Genomic DNA, 22,305 nt, shown 5'->3' on the forward strand with positions numbered 1-22,305 from the left:
CACCATGTAGCCATTTTTGCATAGGGTATGTTAACTCATAAACTATCAAATACAATCTAAGAGTAGAATTTTAAGGTAATCTTTCTGTTTAAAGTACGTAGTTCATAGCAATGACTACATTTATTACAAGATTTAACAACAAGGAAAGAATTTCTGTGAGTGTCTAATTTTCAATTTACACAGTAAAAATATATATCTGGAAAGAAACCAAAGGCCTCTGTAAGTTGATTATATGTCAGCCAGTGTGAGGCTCTGCTACTTTATGAGACTGAAATGAGATTCTCTAGAAATTGCCTTCCCTATTTTTTCCAGTCTCAACAGAAAGAAATGAAAAAAAGAATATGAAAAACTGGTTAGACTTCCATTTTTAGTATCATGGGATGCTGTAAGGCACACAGTAAAACATCCTGTAGACACAAAGGCATGAAAATGATGGATTTTCTTTAAAATATGCAAGACTTAAAATCCTCTCACTACAGCATTCAGCTGCTTTACAAGGTTACAGCTCTGTGCAATCCTGATCTGTTTTAGTGAAAGCAGAGCTTCATTCTATTATTTTAATTCAAAATGGTAACACTTGTTTCTAAACTTACACAGTAAGCAGCTCTGAGCTTATTCTGAGGTCTGTAAGGATGTGCAGTGCGCTATCAATACGGAGATATGAAAATTGGGAAGAATGTAGAGGTCATTTAATTAACTGGCATCCCATATGCCCACCCTCCAGTATGGAATGATCCTCATTACCAGGCTGTGCTTTGTTTCATTTTAAATGGTCCCAGGGATGGGATTTAGTGCTCTATCAGCTATTCCCCTGTGAAGGAATCAGACCTCTGATTTAGCTTACAGTCTAATAACTATAAGCAGCACTTACAGGAGCCTCTGCTTCATTTCAGGGGATTAAAACTCAGTTTCAAAGATAATGAGAAAGAGCCCTTCAAAACATTTCTCCCACTGATGACTAGTATAGCAAGGCTGTAGAAGCCTCTATTTATTTGTCTTGGGATGGAACCATGGAGGCAGTAAGCAATCTGAAGGAAGCTCACAAAAAATGCAATATACAAATTATTTGGAGGCAATCCTCTTATTTGCAAAAGAGAAACAGAGAAAAAACTCCTCAGATCCCCTAAATCCAGGCAAACATATTCACACAAAATATTTTTGTTTGTTGTCCTCTCTTTCCTTGTTTCAGACTATGAATTCTCCTTGCAACAGCTGAGGGAAATTTCATTTCTACCCAAAAGGTCATGGAACTGGGGGTTCTGGTAAGGAACAGGAAGTAAAAATCTCTTTTTACAGGGCAAACTCTGAAATTTGGTCTGTCAGAGTCATCCAGTGGTTGGGAAAAAGACTCCTGTCCCTTTCTACCCTGCCCATTTTATTTAAATATACCAGTTCTTCAGCCTTCTACCACCTTCTGCCACCTTTTTCAGCACCCAGGCCCTTGGAGATGTGAATATCACCTCTTTTCTTTATAACCACAGTCTATCAGATGATCTCTTCTTGTGCAATTCACTTGGACCCTTAATTATTGTGACAACACTTGTTATTTATTCAGTTCTTTCATCTTCAAAGCACTTCATAAACATCAATTAACCCAACCCTAGATTAATTAATCTGACAATTAATTTGCTATATAGCCAGCAATTCCTGTAATGGAGAACAAACTAGTGGTTATTAAAGTCATCAAAATGAGTTCACTTGACTCCAACAGACATGGGATAAATCTCATTTCTGGAGTCTATTTCTCTCTCCTAAGTCTTGACTGCAACATGATTTTTTTCTTCCCCAGCATCTTCAGTTTTATCAAGAATACAACTAAGGAATGGCAAGAGAAAAAAGAAAATGGATCTGCTAGCTGAGATCACACACACGTAGAGTTAATCAGTTTTGTTTTACAGGTCATCTTAAATCTTACACTCCACCTGCATAGAGTTAATGAAGATTGATCAGGTCAGTCCATGACATAATCAGACAAATCAGGGTTCCACACACCATGCTGTAATTAGTGAATTCAGGAGGCACTCGTATCATAAGCTGATTGCTAAATTACAGTTTAACCCAAACAGACAACAGGGTGAGTGATTGCAGCAAATTCCCCACAGTTGCTTTAGGTGCTCATGAAATAGGCACCTAAAGTTTTTAATAATCATTGGAGCGCCTGTGGTAGCAGTTCTCTCACTCATGTAGAGAAAGCAAGAGGAATGTAAAAGAAAAAGGAAAAGAAACATTTACTTGAAATGAAGGCTTGGTGGTATTTAAACAAGAAAGTCTCAGACACTGCCTTTCACAGTATGTTGTTTAATTTTATAATAATCCTCAAAATAATGCATCATTCTCTTGGAAGACTGTATTAAAACTTCTATGTGCATGAAGCAGTATGCACTTAAACAAATATTTCTCCTAGGTTATTAAATAATATTGCCTCATCCTAATATTTAAACCTATTTTTTTTTTCTTTTCAGCACCAAGAAGGAACTTTTTATTATCCAAAATTAAAAGCACAGTTAGCGCTAGAAGAACTTTGCTGAAAATTCACAACACAATAACATCCTTGAAATGGCTAATAAATAAATATTCAGACTATAAAGAAAGAGCAGCATTCTCTAAGAGTGAGGCAATTATCCTACAGATTCCAGGAAAATGCTTTGACCTAATGAAAAGGAAACAACTTACTGAAAAAGAAACTTGAAAGTATCTTTTGATTCATACTAAAGGCATGTAAATGTTGAACCCCCTTTCTTATTTTTGAACATTTTCCACAGGGAGGACTCCATTTGCAAATACCTCTTCAACAACACCAGAGTAAGCAAGCAGAGAATGATTGGCTCCACTGGCATTAATTTGGTGAGTAAATTGAAGGGAAAATGTAGAACTGCTTAGTTAATCAAGTATGACTGAAATCACCCAATCAAGTAAATAACCAGCAAGTCTAGCCTGTGCTCTAATTTGTTCTTGGTGCCAGTCTCTTTCTACATGGAATTAAAAGCCCAAAGAAAGCAGCAGCAATAAATGAGCCTTCCCTTATGGAACAGTATAAAATCCTTCAGTTCATGCCTTTCTAATCATCATTTGACACTGCTTGAATTGCCTTTTAAGCCACATGCGTTTTAAAATCCTGCAGAAATTATTGCTGTTGACCACAAACTGTATTTTTCCATACTAACGCTTCAAATGCTCTGACAGGTAAACTGTGAAAGAATAAAAGCACTAATGGATTTGTCTGACTATATTATTCCTTGTATTTAAGCTTTATTTGGTCTTCTTCACAGGTTCCTCTCAGTTACTCTCACTAGTGGCTTTCAGAGGTACTGAGGGTTTATTGAAGGATTACAGTTTATAATATACCTGTATAAGCAGAGCTGCAGTCAAGTATTAAAGGTCACTGAAAACCTATTGATCTAGAGAACGCAGCAGCAATAACTCAGAGACTATCAAAACAGCCACTGCTATTTGCTTTTCCTTAACTCAGAATGGAGCAGACCATTTATAAGAAGCAATTTCTTCTCCTAATGATCCATCATTTTGCATGAAAGACTCAACACTCTTAAGAAATCAGAAGGAAACAGAAGGTTACAACCGTCTGAAGAAGACCCAACACTCCACCCCCAAAAATGCCATAGCAGACACTGGGGAAGAGATTATGACATTAATAATGAATTCTCATGTAATGATTTTAATTAATAAAATTAAAATAAAGTGATTATCTATTTACATCCAGAATAATGTCAAGATCTTTCTTGTAAGCTGTGGAGCTTCTTCTATTAATATTGTAATGAGGTTCACATTATATAATAGAATCAACAAAGCAGAAGTGGCACTGCATAGATTACTAATTTAAGCAAAGTGCAGGTCTCTCAAGAAGACCTTGTTAATAATGACCTACCAAAAATATAGAAAATCCATGGTCTATGAAAATTCATATTAGAAAGGGACCTATTTATCAAGATCTTAATATGGAAATAAATTGAAAATGACCTTTAAAGTCCTGAGTGCACCTTGCTAAGACTAAGAGCATCATAGGTACATTGGGGATTGCAAGCAAATGGAAATAGATTCCTCAGCAGAAATGCAAACAATTCCTGTGCTAAGACACAGCTACTCCAACAGGTCAGGTGGACAGAGCCAAGGGAGTCAACTGGACATAAAAGAACACAGAGAAGAATGGCAGAACCAGGTTTTAACCTCATTAGAAGTGTACAGGAAGAGGCAACCTTCCCATGGTTACCAAAAGAAAGCAACAGTACTCTCTCCTCAGGCTGCAAAGGGCCTCATAGGCACAGAGGGAGCCTCATGCCCCGGTGTATGGAGCAGCCCTGGTAACCGTGGCTGTGTGTCCCACTCACAGCTGCACATCGGGATCATCACCTGTCATCTGGGTCATGCAGGGATGGAGCAATAAACAAACTGACAGCAATGATACAGTTGCAACATACAGATTTTTGAAAGATAGAAAAATACCTAATGGACATGCTTCTTTTGAAAATTTCCCCTTATGTAGGTGGAAGATGGAAAGGGCTTTCTACACAGATATGACATGTGCTTCCCACTCTCCTAGCAGCTTATCAGTTCACCTCAGCAACATTTTTATTCCTTTTTTTTGCCTCAGTTCCTACTTTTCCTTGTGAACTGCGCTTATTTTGGGGTGGTTCTCCATACAACCTCAGCAGGAGATGGAATTCTTGTATGTCATATAACCTGTTTGGACTTTGCCTAACAAGCACCTTGTGATTATTTTTCTGTATACATTACCAGGACTTCTGTAGAAAAAGAAGAACCCTGCAACTATTAGAATGGGTGGGCAGTAGATGATCCCTACCAGAAAATAGCCACAATAAAATCTTGTACTTCAGATAAACCTTTGACAGCAACATAACCCACATGCTGAAACCAGATTTGAATGCCAAAAATTTCACAATTTACAGGACATTCAGCACAACAGACTAGGATAAACCTGCCCTCAGAAGGAGTACAATCCTCATTCAGATTTGTCAGTAGTTACTGTTGTGATTTGAAAATCTTTACATATTAGGAAAGCAATGCACTACTTTTGGATCAAAGAGGTATTTTGTTCACTTCAATGGATACACTAATTGCTTGTCCTGTTAGCATTAAAAGAAGGTATGATTGGCACTGAAGTGTGACCAGACTTCTTGGATGGTTTCAGTGTCTGGGAAGAAAAGCTCAGTAGGTTCATAAATCTAATATAACATTTTCATAATAAAACCTAGAGCAGCAATAATTGTAATAAAGTTTTACAAGATGTCCTGAGAGGAATAAAATGTTCATTATTCTCTGCACCACAGCTAAATAAAGCAAAATTAGTTTTTTCTTTAAAGCCCATAAGGAATTCAAATTAACAGACTTTGTAAAGAATGCTAGCAAAAGACTTTTGGCAGACTCTAACTATTGGCTGCTTTGATTTTAGTGACCTAACTCATCTTATCTTTCTAAACAGGCATTTTAAAATACAAAGTTTCAAACGGCCAGACAGTGTAAAGACTGCTTTGACTGCAAGACTTATGAAGAGAAAACTTCCTGTAAGTTGAAAAACTTTCTGAGAGTTGTTTTAGGATACTTTTCCCATGTTAATCCTCATTGCCCAGAACAAAAATCTGACCACTAAGCTCAGTACTCATGTGAATTCAGCAGCAGAGATGAAGGGCCAGGACCTCAGGCTTCCAAATAGCCTACAGAGGTAAACCAAAGGTAGGCACAATTGCAAGGTGGCTGCAGTTAAGAACTTCCACAAGCCGACAGCTCCCTCAGAGCCCTTCTGTTGCCTCTTTAAGCCTTAACTTAGGTTATGCTTTCAGAGTATGTTAAAAACTAACAGCAGGAAGAGACACAAAACTACCCAGCCTTATGCAACTACTGTTCACAGTGATCAAACCATCTTGGCAAGAAGCTGGTGCTCAGCAAGGCAGCTGGAATACTCTTAATTTTCTTCTTGTTTAATTAGGCCCCGGGGACTTTTTCCACCCTTTGCTGTAACATATTGCTATATACTTTATGAATTAAAAGAAAGCAATTGAAGTCAATTTTTCCAAAATATGGTAATGCAAAAAGTGGAATGCTTAGTCAAAGTGAAGTCAAAATAAATCAAAGATAAACATTCATACAGTTCTGTACCAGTCACAGACACTTCAGATCTCTAATTATTATCATTTTCACTCTTCTGTCCTAGCTACCATCCAATTCCTAGGGTATAGGCCATATAGAAAAGAAGCAAATAATTATCTGACAATTATTATATGCTATCTCTCAAATACAAGTGATTTGGGTGGCTGCCCTACCCTATCAGCCTTATCTTACACCCACTAAAAGTTATAAAGGGCCTGAATTGGAAATAAGTATCAAGCTTTTTTCTTATTTTACAGCCATAATTAGTTTTAAAATATTCCTGTACTCATGAATGATCTGATGTAAATCTTAGTACTTTCAGCTTTCTGCAAATGGCTGAACTGTAGCCTCAGGCAAATACTCAGATATCTAAAGCAAGACTGCCAACATTTGCATACACAAAAGAAGAACACAAAAAATTCTCCCAGAAAGAGAGGGAAAAAAAGACTGTCTTGAAAATTCTCAGTAGGTTCATAAGACCCATGTTGCTCTGGTTTTCTGCCTTAGCCATCCTTTCACTGACTTTCACCTCATCTTCTTAACAGACAGTCCTAAGGGACTACGCTTGTTCCTCTTCACTTCTCCCCTTTCAGCCTTTTGGCTGTTCATTTGCAAACAATTTTGACTACTGTCTCTGCTCATAGCTCAAAAGATCACCTTTATTCCCAGACCCATTTTCTTCTGCCCACACTGAAATCTGAGCCTTTCTGATACCTTCTCACCTCAATTTCAGAGCATTTTTCCCCCTGGAACCTCATTCCTCTACCATTATGGAGTTGCCACTTGTTCTCACATTCTAGACTTTATATTTTGTTTGCTTATCTTCCTAGGTTTTCTCACCTGAGTGATTTAAAGACCTCATGTACACAATGTAATGAAGGCAGTGCTGTGCTAATTCTGCATTTCATTTCAGTAGCAGAAAATTGATCCATCTCTTGCCTCAAATTTATATGTTGTTCCATAATAACAGGGCTAATTTTGTAAATCCAAGCATTCATAAGACTGCTTTTTACTCTTTCTACATATCTGTGATGTGCTTTGCAACATATCCACACCAGCATTTTCTTTTTCTATCTGCTGAGTACATCCTACAGTAAGTAATGAGTGAAAAATGACAACACCCCTTCTGCAGGATTTTGCAGCTATAATGATGAAAGAAGAAATGTTTCCAAGGACAAAATAAAATTCTATTAAGCAAACAGGTACAGTAAGAAAAAAAATAGTCATACTTTTGAGTCCAATATCCTTTCATCAGGTCTAAGAGTCTGAATAGACACTGGGGACCAGTGGCCTTTGTTCAATGTTTTTAAATTTAGCATTAGCCTCAAACATGGTCAGAAGACATAAACAATTTGATAAAGACTTGATTTAAGCCAAATTAGATGAATGAAGATGATTTTTTCTACACAAAGCTCCAGGTTCCCAATTATCTGTCCTTCTGCCGACTAGAAACACTTCCATTACTATGGCACATGTCTTTTTGTGGCTGTCCTATTCTTCAAGTACAAAAATAAATCTCATATTTCAGTGCTTCTTTTACAGAAGGTCTCCAGATATAGAAGTGAGGAAATAGTAGTTAAAACTGTGGTAGGGCTGCCTCTTCCCTTGAGTATACTTTCACTGGTTAAATGATGCTGGATTTAAATTATCCAACTGATTGGAAAAAAGAGCCCCATCATTTTTTGAGATTACTTTAAGAAATATAGAGCAAAATCTACTGATTACAGTGGATTACCACTTCTCTGCATCCTTAATTTGATTATGGAAATCGTAATGCAGCTGTGTGATCATTTTTTCCATCAAAGAAGAGGCAAGTGCAGAATAGCAATCTACAGTTGAAAAAGAGAGACCAAATTTTGTTTTCTGAGTAAAACTATTAAAAAAGTAGGAATTACTTCTGACCTTTAGCCTGCGATCCTGGTCTCCACTGCACAGAGAATTTACAGACACTTTGAAAGTCTTCCATGCTGGATTTAAGTTATTCATCACAACCTGTAAGTGAAAAGAAGAAAGAGAACACTTAACATTTTCAAATCTCTCAGCAGAATGCTAACAAGAGCCACAATTCTCAATACACTACATTCACCAGCAAGAGAAGAAAGCAGAGCTCAGCTGGAGTTTTCAGAACTACATCCAATGAGATATGAGCCCTTGAGCAGTTTCCAACAATCTTCCTCTGGAAAGCCCCCAGAAAGAGGAGCAGAAATGGAGTGGGAAATGGACCCATACATTCCCACAGATGATGCTACAGACATTGCTCTGGCACTGCCATGCCTCAGTGGGAGATAATTCATGGGGAAAAGGTTGTAGAACTGAACTGGAAGCAATGGAGGATGTGCAGGACTGGGCAATGGGGATAGGCAACATCAGTTTACAGGCACACTGTTTGCCTTGCTAGGAAAACTATGGAATCCCTAACAGGTTTATAACCACTAACACCTGCCACACCTTTACCCTATACACCTAAATGCCATTTTTTAACACAGTTCCAGTCATTACCATGGAGCAATAATGTTACTGGGTGGTAAAAAACAAATGTAAAGTGCCCAGATTACAATCATTTTAGCACCAGAAACCTGTGAGGAGATGGGGAAGAAGCAACACCATATAATGGGAAAATATGATACATTCTGTAGCCTGGTTTTGGCTAAATCTAGTGTTTATATCTCCTGACCTTCCAACAGAGTATCTGCTGGTTTAATTAGGCTTTGACTTCATCTTCCTTTACTGTAAGATGCATAAGTCAAGACCTGATACCCAGTAGTTAATAGTAACACTAGAGTGTAATACTAGAAAGTGTTTTTAAGTGTGGGTGTTTGCACACCTAGATTTAAAACCACTTCCCTTTATGACATGGGAAGCATAAGCTATGCCTCCTGACAGCCATCTGTTGCCTTGGAAGGTAAATTCAACTCTATTCCTTACCTCAGTCCTGTGAACAAGTTGTTGGGTTGCGTCATCATTCACCCGAAAAATCTCCAAAAAAGGATCAGATTTGCTGAAAAAATCCTAAAATAAAATGTAGGACAGGTTACTCTTGGGGCTTCTTTTTTTTTGAGCTTTTCAGGCACAATGTGCATGTGCTTCCCTGACTGCTAATGAAAAGGAAGAGCCAGAGTAGTTTAAGTTTTGGTGTTTCTCAGCAATATTTTATTCTTGTCCTTGTCTCACAAGGATTCCCGTTGTTGCTCTCAGTTTGACTATTTAATCATAGCATGCAAAACTGTAAAATGTTCTTTTACAACCTCTTTCCTTCTTAAACTCAGCCCAGCTTCCTGAGCATTAGCTCCATCATCCACCTAGCTTGTTTCTTTCTGTCTCCATACCTGTTTGGTCTTTTGATACCAGTTTTCTAACACATTGCACTTTGAAGCATATTCCACGCTGGGTTTGAATTTCACACTGTTCACCTATCTCTGAAATCAGAAGTTAATTGGCCAAGACATTGTGCTGCTACCAACTAACACAAGTACTGTCAAAATGGATTAGAGCTGGTTAGAGAACCAAGTCCTCTTCAGGGTGTGGTAACAAACCCATGCTGCAGTGACAAAGATGACAGAGCAGGGTAATGAAGGAAATAACCTGATATCTCTAGGCAAATCTCTGACAGACACTGAGGTTCACATTCACACACTGCAGAACACCTCCTCCTAGTCTTGTATCCAGCTAACAACCCTGAACCTTCTTACACAAACCTAAATTAAGTTGCTTTCTATAGCGCTGCTTCATTTGATCGCAGGCTCTTTTGCTTCAACATCTCATTTACTCTGGACATGCTGGCTGGAGGGGGGAGAAGAAGAACTGGCTGTTAACCCAGCAGGGGGAAAGCTTCAATTTCTAACTGTGCCATGCTGAAAGAGCAGGATTTAAAAGCACTAAGTCCATTTCCTGTAGTTTCAAGTCCCATCCTAATTTTCTTCTTCAAAGGAGCCACATGATTAATTTTGTGCATATGAATATTATTCTTCTCTATTGGACATATCCAAAACTACAGACACCCATGTCAATTTGGGGAAGTGAGAAATTCTGTTCAGTATCCAGGTGTTTCTATGATAGTGTTAGTGTAAAAATTACTGTAATATATGTAATAATATATATACACTATTATATATATATATACTCTATTATATATAATAATTATAATGATATATAATTATAATTATATATATATATATATAATTCTTCAAATTTCTCCTCACCAAATGTCCCCCATACCTATTTTTGATTAGCTGCATGGCCATTGGCTTGGGAACAACTTTGGCTAAGATGCTAGCCAAACTCTGTGCTTGGTAAAATTTATTTTTAGACCATTTTTACAATTCCACAAGTTCAAAGAATTCAGGGCTTTGAAAAGGGACACCTGAATTTGAATGCCTGGAGAAGAAAATTGGTCCCTATGGACCACAAAGCCTTGAGCAAGGCTCAAGGAACCTAATGTCATGTCATACCCTAAAAATGACATAATGTTGTGTTGAGAGTGCTGTTTTGTCATTGATCTGCTTCTTTAATTTCTAGAGAAAACTTAATGGCACATTTAGCAACTGATGGGAAGATTTATTTGTTAAATCCTATTATGTGGAGCATAGAACTATATGCTTGAGCAAAAGTATGTTTAGAGCAAAGCTGTATGTTTGGCTACTTGTTCTAGCTCCATGGTAAACAGGACGTTTTATGTCAAACTGTGTAAAACCAGTGCAAAATTCAACTAAGTAACTCCAGGTTTTGCCTCAAGGTCCTGCTGTAGATTCCATATCTGGACTCTACTCAAAATTTGAAACTGCTAGTATATAGGGGGTTTTGGTGATCAAATTCTGCCAGATTATCAGTGTATAAGAAAGAAAACAAGCAGAGAGAGGGGGTGCTGGTTTAATCATAGTGACACAAAAATCCAGAGCACATAGGATTAAAAAAATTGAGCTGCCTCTTCTCACACGGAAGCATTCTGATTGAAACTGATTAAAAGCTTAATGTTAAGAGTTTCTTTATCAAAAACAAATTTGGTAAGTTATTTGAAAGGAAATACCTCAAAATGATACATCCAAAGAATACACCCTGGAGTGCAAAAGAATTCAGAAAGGAAGTCAAGATTTCATTTAAGGCTCAAAATATAGTATCATTCCTAGTTGAGTATCATAAAGGTACAACAGCACATCAGCACAAAAGAAACAATTTTTAATAACTGGTTTTAACTGCCAAGATAATACCACATAAAAGGAAAGATTGTAATGCTGGATGGTGGTTTATATCACTCCCCCTTGCAAAAACAAGGGCTAATTACTTTCAGAATTGAGGTACAAACAAAAAAATCCTTCTCTATTGGAATTGCTTTGTAACAAATAGAAATTTGAAGCTAAAGAAACATTTGCTTTCACAATTAACATTTTTCAGCTGTTATGCTGAATCTAATATCTTTGCATTATCCCCCAAGGATATCCTCTGAAAGAAGAATAGCTGCAATATATCCCGCTATTTTAATAATATTTAAATGATTAACGTATTATATTTGCTAGAGGTATAATGCACATTGTTCTTTCAGGATGTGCAGCAGTTACACAGTAATAACATAAGTACATGGACCAAACTTGAGAAATTTAGCTATATCTGTTTCTAACCACCTAGTCTGACAAATTTTTAGTAGATTAATTTCAGAGCACAACAGTTTTTAAAGTTCAGGATTGGGGATCAAGTCAAAGGTCCCTTAAAAAAGGGCTAAAGTGGTCAAAAACCTAAAAGTCTGAATATTATTCAACAGCTAAGAAAGGCCATTTGAGGAGGGTTTTTTTGGTAGTAGTTTAATACCAGGGGACTATATAAAAAAGCAGTATTAGCTTGTATTTTGCAGATATTTGCTGCATAATATTTCCCAAACAATGGTAACTGCTTCTCTCAGAACAGGAGAAGCAGTTTGCCTGCCTCAGTGCCCATAATTTATTATAGCTATCATAAAAAACGTAGCTGCTTGTTATGGTAATTGTGACACAGCTATTAATGCAATAAAACCTTTCCAAAAGTTATTGTTCCACAGTGAAGTGTTCTCAGTGGATCTCTTGAAACAAAGACGTGCCATTTGAGCTGACAAGGCTTCAATAAAACATGAAAAAGCAGTTATACCTTCCAAATAAGCACTGTAATAAAAAACATAACCGTTATTTCTGCTAAAGTCAGTTAACTAAAGGAAACTCTCATATCCATCATTTTCCTATCATTTTCACTGAATGTTTCAGCCACTCCAGTAGGAAAAAATTATTAGGTTCTGTTTTGTAGCTTCCCTAAAATTCTTGCAGTTTTATGTCAAGAGGAAAAAAAGCACTCAAAAAACATATCCTGGCTGTTAAATCTTATCAAGAAATTTTGTTTAATTATCCAAAAATGCGCTGTTCACGTATTTTTCCTTAGTGTCAGAAATATATACACTTAAGGACCCCCCATCTGGATTCTCTTTCAATGATCTCCTTTAAGGGATGGAGGAAGAATATTCCTGTCCATTCAAGATGATAATGGATGGAAAGAATTTATTTTTCTTTTTATCCTGAGAGCACATACATGACATCCCCCTACCCCTTCCATTATCCACAATTTGAGAGGCATTAGGATTCTACTTGTCTGCTGCTACTCCCACAGCTACCAGTGCAGGAACCCCAAAGGTGACCTCACAGCAGAGCATGAGTGACTGCTTCCAGAGGCTTCCTCTATTTTTTAGGAGACTCCAAGGCCAGTTTAAACCCTCAGTTTGTTTCTCTGATGTTACATCGCCAACATCAGGTGTTACTGATTCAGGTGTTCACTTCTCTGAATGGGGAGAGGCATGCAAACCCATGCTTTGGATTTTAAAAAATGGACTCTTCTCAATCCTTTGATTTTTTTTTTTTCCTTTTTGTGACATCAGAGCACTCATTCTTTTTCACCAGTGGCTGAACTATGTGATTTAAGTAATTTCAAACCTTAATAAAAATAATTACTAGAAGTGCCTTGCATTTAATGATGTCAAAGTTCATTATAAGCCATACTTTTATTATAGAAGAAGTAAACCAAGCTTCAGCCAGGTTTAGAGTCACATCTTTAGCCGGAGGAAATTGAAAGACCTCTTTCAAAGCAACAGGCTTCCAGAGATTTTCATCAGTTAAAGAATGGAGTTTGGATTCAGATAAGAGATGATGAGTCACTGCTTGACTTGAACACTGCTCATCCAAGAATTCTGTATTAGATGAAGCCCACCTTGATTGGACATGTTAAAATGGCAAGAATGACAATACTGTTGCAATATTTCAGACTGCTCCTTCTCACCTTATTCCCACAAAGTGTTTCAATCACTCTCTAAAACTGTTGCCCAGACACCACTGACCTGGCTCAGAATTGCACTCTGGCAGTATCCTTTAAATTTATACCAATAAAAGCTAGAAGCAATACTAATATTTAAAGCAGATTACATTTTGCATTTGTGGAAAAGCAATGACTAAGTGTAGTCTTATTATGTTGTTTATGTCCTTTCCTTTTTCCTAGATGTGACAGCATGTGGATCAGGAAAAAACTTGTGTAAAAGTTTGGGAATTACCTCCAAAGAAATCTGCCTAAAGAAAGGTTGTTAAATTTACATTTTGACACCTAAATAAATTATGCCATTCAAAACCACTAAGACTCCAGCATCTCTGAAAGAGGAAACTAATTTATCATGTAGATGAGAAGCAACTTCAGGTTCCGATCATTTATGATTGTTAATGATCCGGAGCACGGTAAAATTTTATAAATTTCATTTAAGTTATATGCCCGCACTATTGATCTTTCTGTGTACTTTCTGCTTGCCTGAGATCTGCCGGTAGTTTCAGCTGAAAATATTTTTCATAAGTTACAACCCGAGTTTGAAAACCTGGTGTATAGGTATCCAAAAGTAGTCTCACTGATGTGATTTTAACTGACCCTCATGTCAGATGTTTACAAGAACACACTTGGGGCATCACAATCCTAAACCTTTGTACAGAGTTGCCATGTGCTTCTAATAAGAAGCACCTTTATATATATGAAAGCACATTCATATATAAGAAAGGGCTATATACCTCAAAGAATTCTAAGCCTGCTGTTGCACTGAAATAACAGAAAGTGGTACAAGCAGTCATCAGGGCTTTGAGTTGAGATGCTTATTATATGTAAATTTCTAAACAATAACATATTTTCAGAAAGAGGTACTCCTTATCATGTTGAGCAGTGTTTGAGTCAATGTAAAGTTTTCTTCCTAGAGAGAGAAAAAGTTTTTAACAAAGATGCAAGTATTTTTCTCACATTTGAGCTACCTTTTGTGAAACAAAATGTGTATCATGACCAAGCTGTTATGAAGTTTTCTAGCTGTATTTTAGGAAACTTCAATGATAACATCATTGACTACTCACAGAAAGTTCACTTCTCTAAACACTTCTGATCTGTGACATTTTACATAATTAAATTGTCTTGGTTGTAGTGTAATTAACTTGTCTTGGTTTTAATTAGATTCCCTTGAGTTTTTTTTTTTAATTACTTCGCAACTCAAGGAAAGCCTCATTGTGCACATTCATCTGAAAACCCTGGTATGTTTAATAACACAAGGCAAAAAAATATCTGTCATGGAAAATCTCATCAAATTATATTTGCAGGCATCCTTATATCTTTCAGAAAGGTTAATACCAAGCAGCTTACCTTGTCATCCAATTTCCGTGCACTGAATGAAAGTTCAACGTAGTCATCATTGCCAGACAGTTCCTCAGCGATCACCTAAATGGAAAGCTACATCTGAGTTGTGCATGGTGTAATGGAAGGGGAGAACAATGCCATTTTTCGGTGTTGAAGACTGCAGCCCCATTTAGGAAACTGAAATGTGGAACAAGTTAATGTGCTTCTCTTTGCTGACCAGAAGACAACACCTGGGTCAGCCCACAGACCTGAAACACTTTGTGTAAGCCTTGTCAAACACCTATCAATGGACAGACATTCACATCCACCAGGGAACCCATTCCTCTGACCAAGTACTCCTTTGCAGATTGGAAAACAGAGAATTCCACAGTCTCAGTGTCCAAGGCGACAAAAATTCTCTACAAGAGTTGGATTACTCAGCTCTAAAGCCCAATTATTTTCAGGCCACTTCAGCATCATTTGGCAAGATAAATGAAAAAAGGAGTGAAGTCATCTGGTATTAGTTGCCATGAAAAGCATTTACAGCAGGAGAGCTCTCCTGGTATAGTTTTTCTGCAATAGCCACATTGGCAAAACAATTTGCTATAGATGGAGTCAGAAACAAGTAATCCTAAAATAATATAGCGTGACTCTTTCAGATGGTGTAAGCTATATCAATAATGATATCAGTTATTGTGCTGTGCAACATTATAAAAAAACCCAACAGAACCAACTAAACCAGTTTCCTAAGTAAGCCATTAAAATGCCTCAGGGGAGAGAAGGCATTAACCAAACCTGGGCTATTTCAGTGAAAAATGTTCTTTGAAACAAACTACATTATATTCAATTTGACAGCATTAAAACTTTTTTCTCTTTTGTAAATGTTCTGCCCAGGGACCAAATCTCCAAAAAAGAACCTATTTCCTGGGTATTTCATGTTCATGACCACACACATGGCAGCCATGCCAGCTTCCCAGATAGGCTCTGACTGTCACCACCACCTGAAGTCCTTTGAGGAGCTGCTGGGTAAACCCAAAAATTTGCCAATCTGGTTTGGCAGCAGCTACTGACTGCACCCCAAAACATCAACTCATCAGAGGTGCATATGGCACCTCTCATGAACCCATTTCAGAAAGGGCAGCAGCTGCCAGAGGCAAGAGACACAAAGGAAGGAGAGGTAGGTGGCCTGCAAGGCCACCCTAAAAAGATCCAGAAGGAGGCATGGAGAAGGCCAAGCTGTGGGGACACAGCTGGAGATTCACTCTCAGAAAGAGGTGCTCCCTGCTGGAGGAGGCACCTCTGTGTACACCCTCAGGTAACACCCACGCTGGAGCAAAGATACCCCTGAAGGCTGTGTAAGTCCAGAGCAGAACTAAGAAAATGAGTGAAAAAAACCTCAAAGAGCAGAAGAAAAAATAAATAAATAAACAAACAAAAAAACCCCAAAACAACAACCTCCAAAAAAACCCAAGCCACTGTTTTTTGTTCCTGACCTGTGTCACACAGCATCTCATCAAAAGGTCTGAGCACAACACGAACTGAAGGCAAAGGGAGTGAAGACCATGAAGGAGGCAGGAAAGGTGTCAGAAGTGGAGTTGACTACAGGGAAGGGGCAGGAAAAGTATTTTCTCTTGGAGTTGTTTTTTTTTTTTTTTTTTTGTCCTTTAATTTGTTTTTCAGTAGTTAAAAGTTTACTTTGACTGGAAATTCATTAAATTAAGTAAAATTCCCTGAGTTGAGACTATTCTGGCTGTGACACCTCCCAGCAGTGAGCTGAGGTGTTTCTCCATGCAATATACTCACATGCAGCCACACAGAGGCACAGAGGCTTGACTGGGCATTAAAGTACCACAGGTACACATGTGTTGCGTCACATCTTCCAGGCAAACATCAGATTGCTGGAAATTTGACCCATGGAGTCTGACACATTTCTCTTCCATGTAGTCTGATGGTTTAAAAGGTCTGGTTAAGCTGTGTATGACCAATGCTCTGGGGTTTGCACACAAAATTTCACTAGTATTTTTACCTGAAAATAATGAACCCGCTCTTACAAGGTTTATGGACTTGCAGCTGGAGAAGCAGAGCAATGTTCTTTTTTCTTCCCACAGCCATATTAGAAAATTGTGTGGATGAGACATCACACACTCAAAAGGTCAATAAAATTCCAGCAAAACTCACTAAGATAGGAATTTTCAAAATCTTATGAAAAACCCATAATTCACTATACTGAAGGAGTTAGGAAACTAGTGTTTCTAACTTCCATATTTGACGGACACCTGGTATGTCCCCAGGTCCAGAAATAATGATAAACAATCAGTTTTTAATTATTCTGTTGAGACAACAAACTTTTCACACAGTATTTTTTGTCTGGGTTCAGTTTTTTCCCATTCAAGTGAAGTCAACTTGCTCTTTAATACTGCTGGTTGGAAGCCAAAGCACGTAACTAAGGTCCATATTTCATGGTTATCATCCAGTGTGAGGCCAGCAGGGACTATTAAGTCATTTTCTCTCATCTTCTGTTTATCACAGTGATTTAATTTTTGCCAGAACACTACCCTAACAAACCTAATGATTTTAGTTGTGCTAGAGCATTTGTGTTTTCACAAGACTAAACCACTTTGTGTACCTCAAAGAAGAACAGAAAGGAGGTCCAGAACACCACAGGGATGCGTGAGATGAAGTATGCCCAGATTATCCCAGCAGGAAAACCACACCAAATTATTTAGGGAACAAAACTCTCTCCTGGTTCTATTCAGCCAGAGGAGTGAGGGAAACTCCCTTCCAACCCCAGACCAAAAACAAGTTTACTGTATGCACTCAAGCAAATCAATTCCCAGCCAAGCACCAAGGAAGATACCTAAGAAATCAATCTCCCTAGGCTCTCAGAAAGTATCTCACAGTCTGCTGTCTCTTTTGTGGCTGAAGGCAGGAAAAAATCCAGACAATCAAGCCAGAAGAAGCCCATATGGCAAATCACACATTAAGGAAAAAAAATCCTTCTTGGTTTCATGAGGCAACAGAGCAGAGATTCCCAAAGCAGAATATTTTATTATAGCCCTCATCTTAATGCAGAGCTGCAAAAGTCACAAGCATGCCAGGTTCAGTGCAGACAAGATTGAGCTCCTAAGTGAGCCAGCATAGAGAAAGATGAAAGAGAGGTAATACAGTGATTTTCAGTTTTCAAAATACACATGGGGCTGACAATCCAGTCCTTAGTTGCATTACAACACATCTAAAACTAATCTCATTGAACTTGTTTTTTTTCCTGAGAAATTGGAAAAAGCCCAAGGGAAAAGAAAGATGAAGCTCCTTTATGTGCCAAAGCAGGTAAAAATTAATTTCAGAAGGTTCTAGTCCTTCAACTAAAAGTATTCAAACAGCAGAAGTTACTTGCTGTCATCCAAGTACCTTGAAAGTAGTACTAAGTATTGTGAATTTTTTACAAATCATACATTATTTGTTGCCATTTCCTTAAAACAAGGAAATTTGTCAGAAACGGTGCAAGTCATCAAATAAAAAAATTTAAACCGCTTCTCAATCAAGGGATTTTGGTGGCTTAGCAGGATGCTTTTAGAGAGAATTAGTCACTTTGGATATTTTTAAATAACATGAAAACAAAAGCATATTTAAGACTGACTTACTGTTATAGATGACTTTCCTGCTGTGTTGCCATGTTTGAGCAAGGACTTGGAGAGCTTCCTCTGAGAAACAATCTGCACAAAAATAAAAACAAAGGGGAAAATAATTAGAATCTGTAGTAAATACATGGTTTATTGTGATTTCAGTTTTATGTTGCTTTCTTTTCCTTTTGTATCAAGGTACTTTCTCAGTCCATGATCAGAGTTAACACAGTAAGACCAAAACCAACAAGAAAGGTCCCCTAGGAAGCCTGCACAGGATGCCATGGAAGGACAAAAAAAGCAGTTGGCGTCAAGCAGAATGGGGAGAACACAATTCACTGCATTGAACAGAATAGTGAGAAACACTTAGATTTTCCTCAAGTCTTGCAATGATGGTGACAAAGGACAGAAGTAAGGTTTAACTGGACTTGAAAGACATTAAGAAGAGAGCTGTACAAGCAAATCTATCAGAGATACCTCCAAAACTCAACTCATTAATTTTTACTGGAAACTGAAGTCCACTTACAATGAGAAGGAATTTATTTTATCTCAAAATACCAACAACTCTAAAGTCAGGGCAGAAGCAACCAAGCAACTTGCCCCGTATTTCAGCTCCAAAATTGTCTTCTTTGCTTACCACATACCAGACCTCCCCTAGAATGCCACATTATAAACTAATTTGGTCATTAGGCACACTGTACATATACTTCAAATAAATGACATCAGAGGGACACTGACAAAAGATGTTATTTGCCATATCAATGACAAACATCTGAAACATTTAAAACCAGACCAGTAAAAGTATTAGAAAAAGAAGAACCCTTACAATACTGCAGAACTGCTAAGCTACAGTGTTGTTCCAGTGTATTAGTCAGCAGTAAAGTTAATGTTGTATTAATTTATTTAGTTATTAAGTGGAAAATTTCAAAATGTAGACAGATGTAAAGGTAACTTGAAAGAAATTACAGTATTATTTGTAATCTGACAAAACTGTAGTACAATTGTGTTGTGCAGATACTGAGCAAAAGACTGATTGTGTCCTAAGAAAAACCCTAACCTCCTGAATATGACTTTTATACAAGAAGTAGTCCTTTCCACTTTTCCACATCCAACAGTACTTGCACAACTTCATCTGGACAGCTGCTCTAAATGATCCACAAATACACATCCTTGTCAAATATGCCAAAATATTAGTTGTGAAAGAAAGGCAGTCACCAAGAAAAAATGAGAGTTCCAAACCCTTCATGAGAGTCCTGGGTATCATACAAATTTCAGCAATAAACCACAACAGTAGGTAATGGCCAGACCTTAAATGATCTGAGTAATCCTAAGTCACAGCCAGACAAAAAATGTGCTGTGAGACAGGAGTGAATAGGATGCACATTTTAGCCCAGCATAAGTGTGGGGAAACATGTTTGTCCTGCCCATCAATTTGCTGAATTTAACAAAAAATCAGAAGTTACACCTCAGATTATTCTCAGCTATAGTTGTAATAGATGCAGTAAGACAGAAGCAAGTTTTAAATAGGCTTTAAATGACAGGAGAACCATCAGAAGACAGGACAGCACATCTGGAATCACTGTGACCAGCTTCTTGTTTCTATTGCAGCTATACCTGACAGGTATGTCTAATCAGTTCTTAAAGAACTTGAAGGGAAATAGTGTCCTCTGGAAATTTATTGTATTCATGATACTTATGCAAATATATTTTCCGAACAGCTAATCTAATTCTCTGCAGTTTAAGTCCATTATTTCCATTTAATGCACCATGAATAGGTAAAACAACCTTTTTCCCTTTTTCAGGCAATCTTTATATCTGAAGACTATTACCAGCTCCCCACAGTCATCTTTACTACATAACCCAAATTTGTTCTATCTTTCCTTCTTGACCAAATTTTCTAGCCCTCACACCATTCCTTCTACTCTCAGATGAGCTTTCATGGACTGACTCATAAACACTTTTAGAATAATGCTCACAATTGGGCATAATGGCCCCAGTCCTTCCCATGAGAAGTAAGAAGAGCTTCTCTCTGCAAGGCTGATACACTCCAGAATTACATTTGCCTTATTTCAAGAACACCATGATACTGTTAACTAATGTTCATAATAGGACCATTTCAGATTGCCAGCTGCATTTTTGCAGCTGGCTATTACTTAAATGAATAATTTAACACTCCTATTTGGACAGCCTTCCGTAACACTATCTGTTGCCAACATCTCACTCAATTTTCCAAACTAACTTTTGGATTTCAACACTAGTGTTGGTCAGTGGCTACAGCAGACAAGACTACAAGTAAGATGACAGTATTGCTAGGATTTAGCAGGTTTTTTTCTCCCCTAGAATCTCAGAAATACTGTTTGTGTGACCTTTTAAGTCATCCCTACATTTATTTTCTTGCCAGCTAAACAGGTTTAAGTACAAATCATTGCACTCCTGTGAACTGTGGGGTGCAATTCAAAAGATCTTGTTTGAGATTCTCAGACAGGAGGTAATACAGACAAATGACAGATTATTCTTAATATATAATTAAACGACAGGTTTTGTACCAGCCAGACAATGAATTACAGCAGCTGAGAAGCAGGGCCCATTTATCTCCATGGCCTCTCCTCCTTCCCCAAGATATTCAGGCAACTTCGTAAAATACATTAAGCTTTTCCACTGAAAGCTGTATTGTCCATCAGAAACCTTTTCAGACATCTTATATATACAGAGCCATGGTATGAGACAGAGCTTGGGTGGGAACCTGTGCTAGAGCAGCCTTCTTTAGAGACAGTAGGACTTCTCCCCCTGAACTACTCAAACTTTTCCAGCTCCCTTTGCTGCTTTCCAAAGGGTCACAGCTTTCACGAGGCATTGCACAGCTTGGGAGCTCCTGTGCAGGTGGCAGATAGGCGGCTCAAAGTTCCAGAGAAGATAATTTAATCTGACGTTCTCATTAGTAGGCTGCATTAATAACTCTCGCTCTCTAAGCCAGAAGCATCATTCTGACACAGTAAGCACTCTGCATATGTAAATATGTGTATTTGGGTGCAAGTGTTTACCAGTTGTTAATTAAGTGGCCACTAAAACCAAGCCTCCATCTGGCAACAATGTGCCAACATCGTTGCCTCAAACTGTAATTGTAATAACTGTAAAGGAGTCTGTTTTCCATAGCAGTAAATTGACTTTTTTGTTCATGCACTGTACATAATAGGTCTCACTGGTTTAAAGAACCACTCCTATGGAACGTGCCATTAATTACCTATCATATTTTTGTTAACGTCTCAATGCAAATCTTCTGAACATTATTATACAAAGCATTTACTGACCTGGTTGTCAGACAGCAAGTCCTAAACAATGATAACTTGAGGGACTAGCAAGCATTAGTCTTAGTTCAGAGTTACCGAGACAGCTGAGCTGGCAAAATGTCTTACAAGGAGGTAATTGACTATAGGTCTTTAATTTGTCAGGAGTCTTTGGCTTGACTCCAAAACCTTGCAATTTAAAACTTCTGCTTCAGAGAATAAAAAGAGTTTGTCCAAAGCTGATGTGAAGAAGTGCAGAAAGTAAATGTCTCTCTTCTTTCTAGAACACTGATAGTAGAACCCAGTTCAGCCCTAAAAAACCACATTACATTTCCAGAACATGTATTTTCACGAACATTTTATTAGAAACATGAGCTACCAGTCAGCAAATGGATGTAGAAAACAGTCCTTGTTCATGCTGGAATAGAGCTAATTTTCCTCTTAGTAGCTGGTACAGTGCTGTGCCTTGGATTTAGTATGGGAATAATGTTGATAACACATTGATGTTGTGGTTGTTACTAAGTAGTGCTTTCTCCATGTCAAAGACTTTTCAGTTCTCCATGCTCTGCCAGAGAGGAAGTGCACAAAAAGCCAGGAGGGAAGACAGCCAGGCTTGCTGACCTGAACTAGCCATAAAGATATTT

At 37.8% G+C, this 22,305-nt stretch overlaps 1 protein-coding gene across 2 annotated transcripts in view; it reads right to left on the reverse strand.

The window, feature by feature from the left end:
- Positions 1–22,305, reverse strand: part of CPNE4 (copine 4) — a 224,686-nt gene that overhangs the window by 77,624 nt on the left and 124,757 nt on the right. For both annotated transcript variants that reach the window (XM_015620105.1, XM_015620104.1), the window contains 4 exons: positions 18,399–18,470; positions 14,785–14,859; positions 9,046–9,129; positions 8,023–8,112 (listed from right to left, as the gene is read on the reverse strand). In XM_015620105.1, the coding sequence (XP_015475591.1) occupies positions 8,023–8,112; positions 9,046–9,129; positions 14,785–14,859; positions 18,399–18,470 (321 nt within the window). The remainder of the gene's footprint in view (positions 1–8,022; positions 8,113–9,045; positions 9,130–14,784; positions 14,860–18,398; positions 18,471–22,305) is intronic.

Source organism: Parus major, chromosome 2 (genome assembly GCF_001522545.3).
Source record: "Parus major isolate Abel chromosome 2, Parus_major1.1, whole genome shotgun sequence".
Classification (NCBI taxonomy): Eukaryota; Metazoa; Chordata; class Aves; order Passeriformes; family Paridae; genus Parus; species Parus major.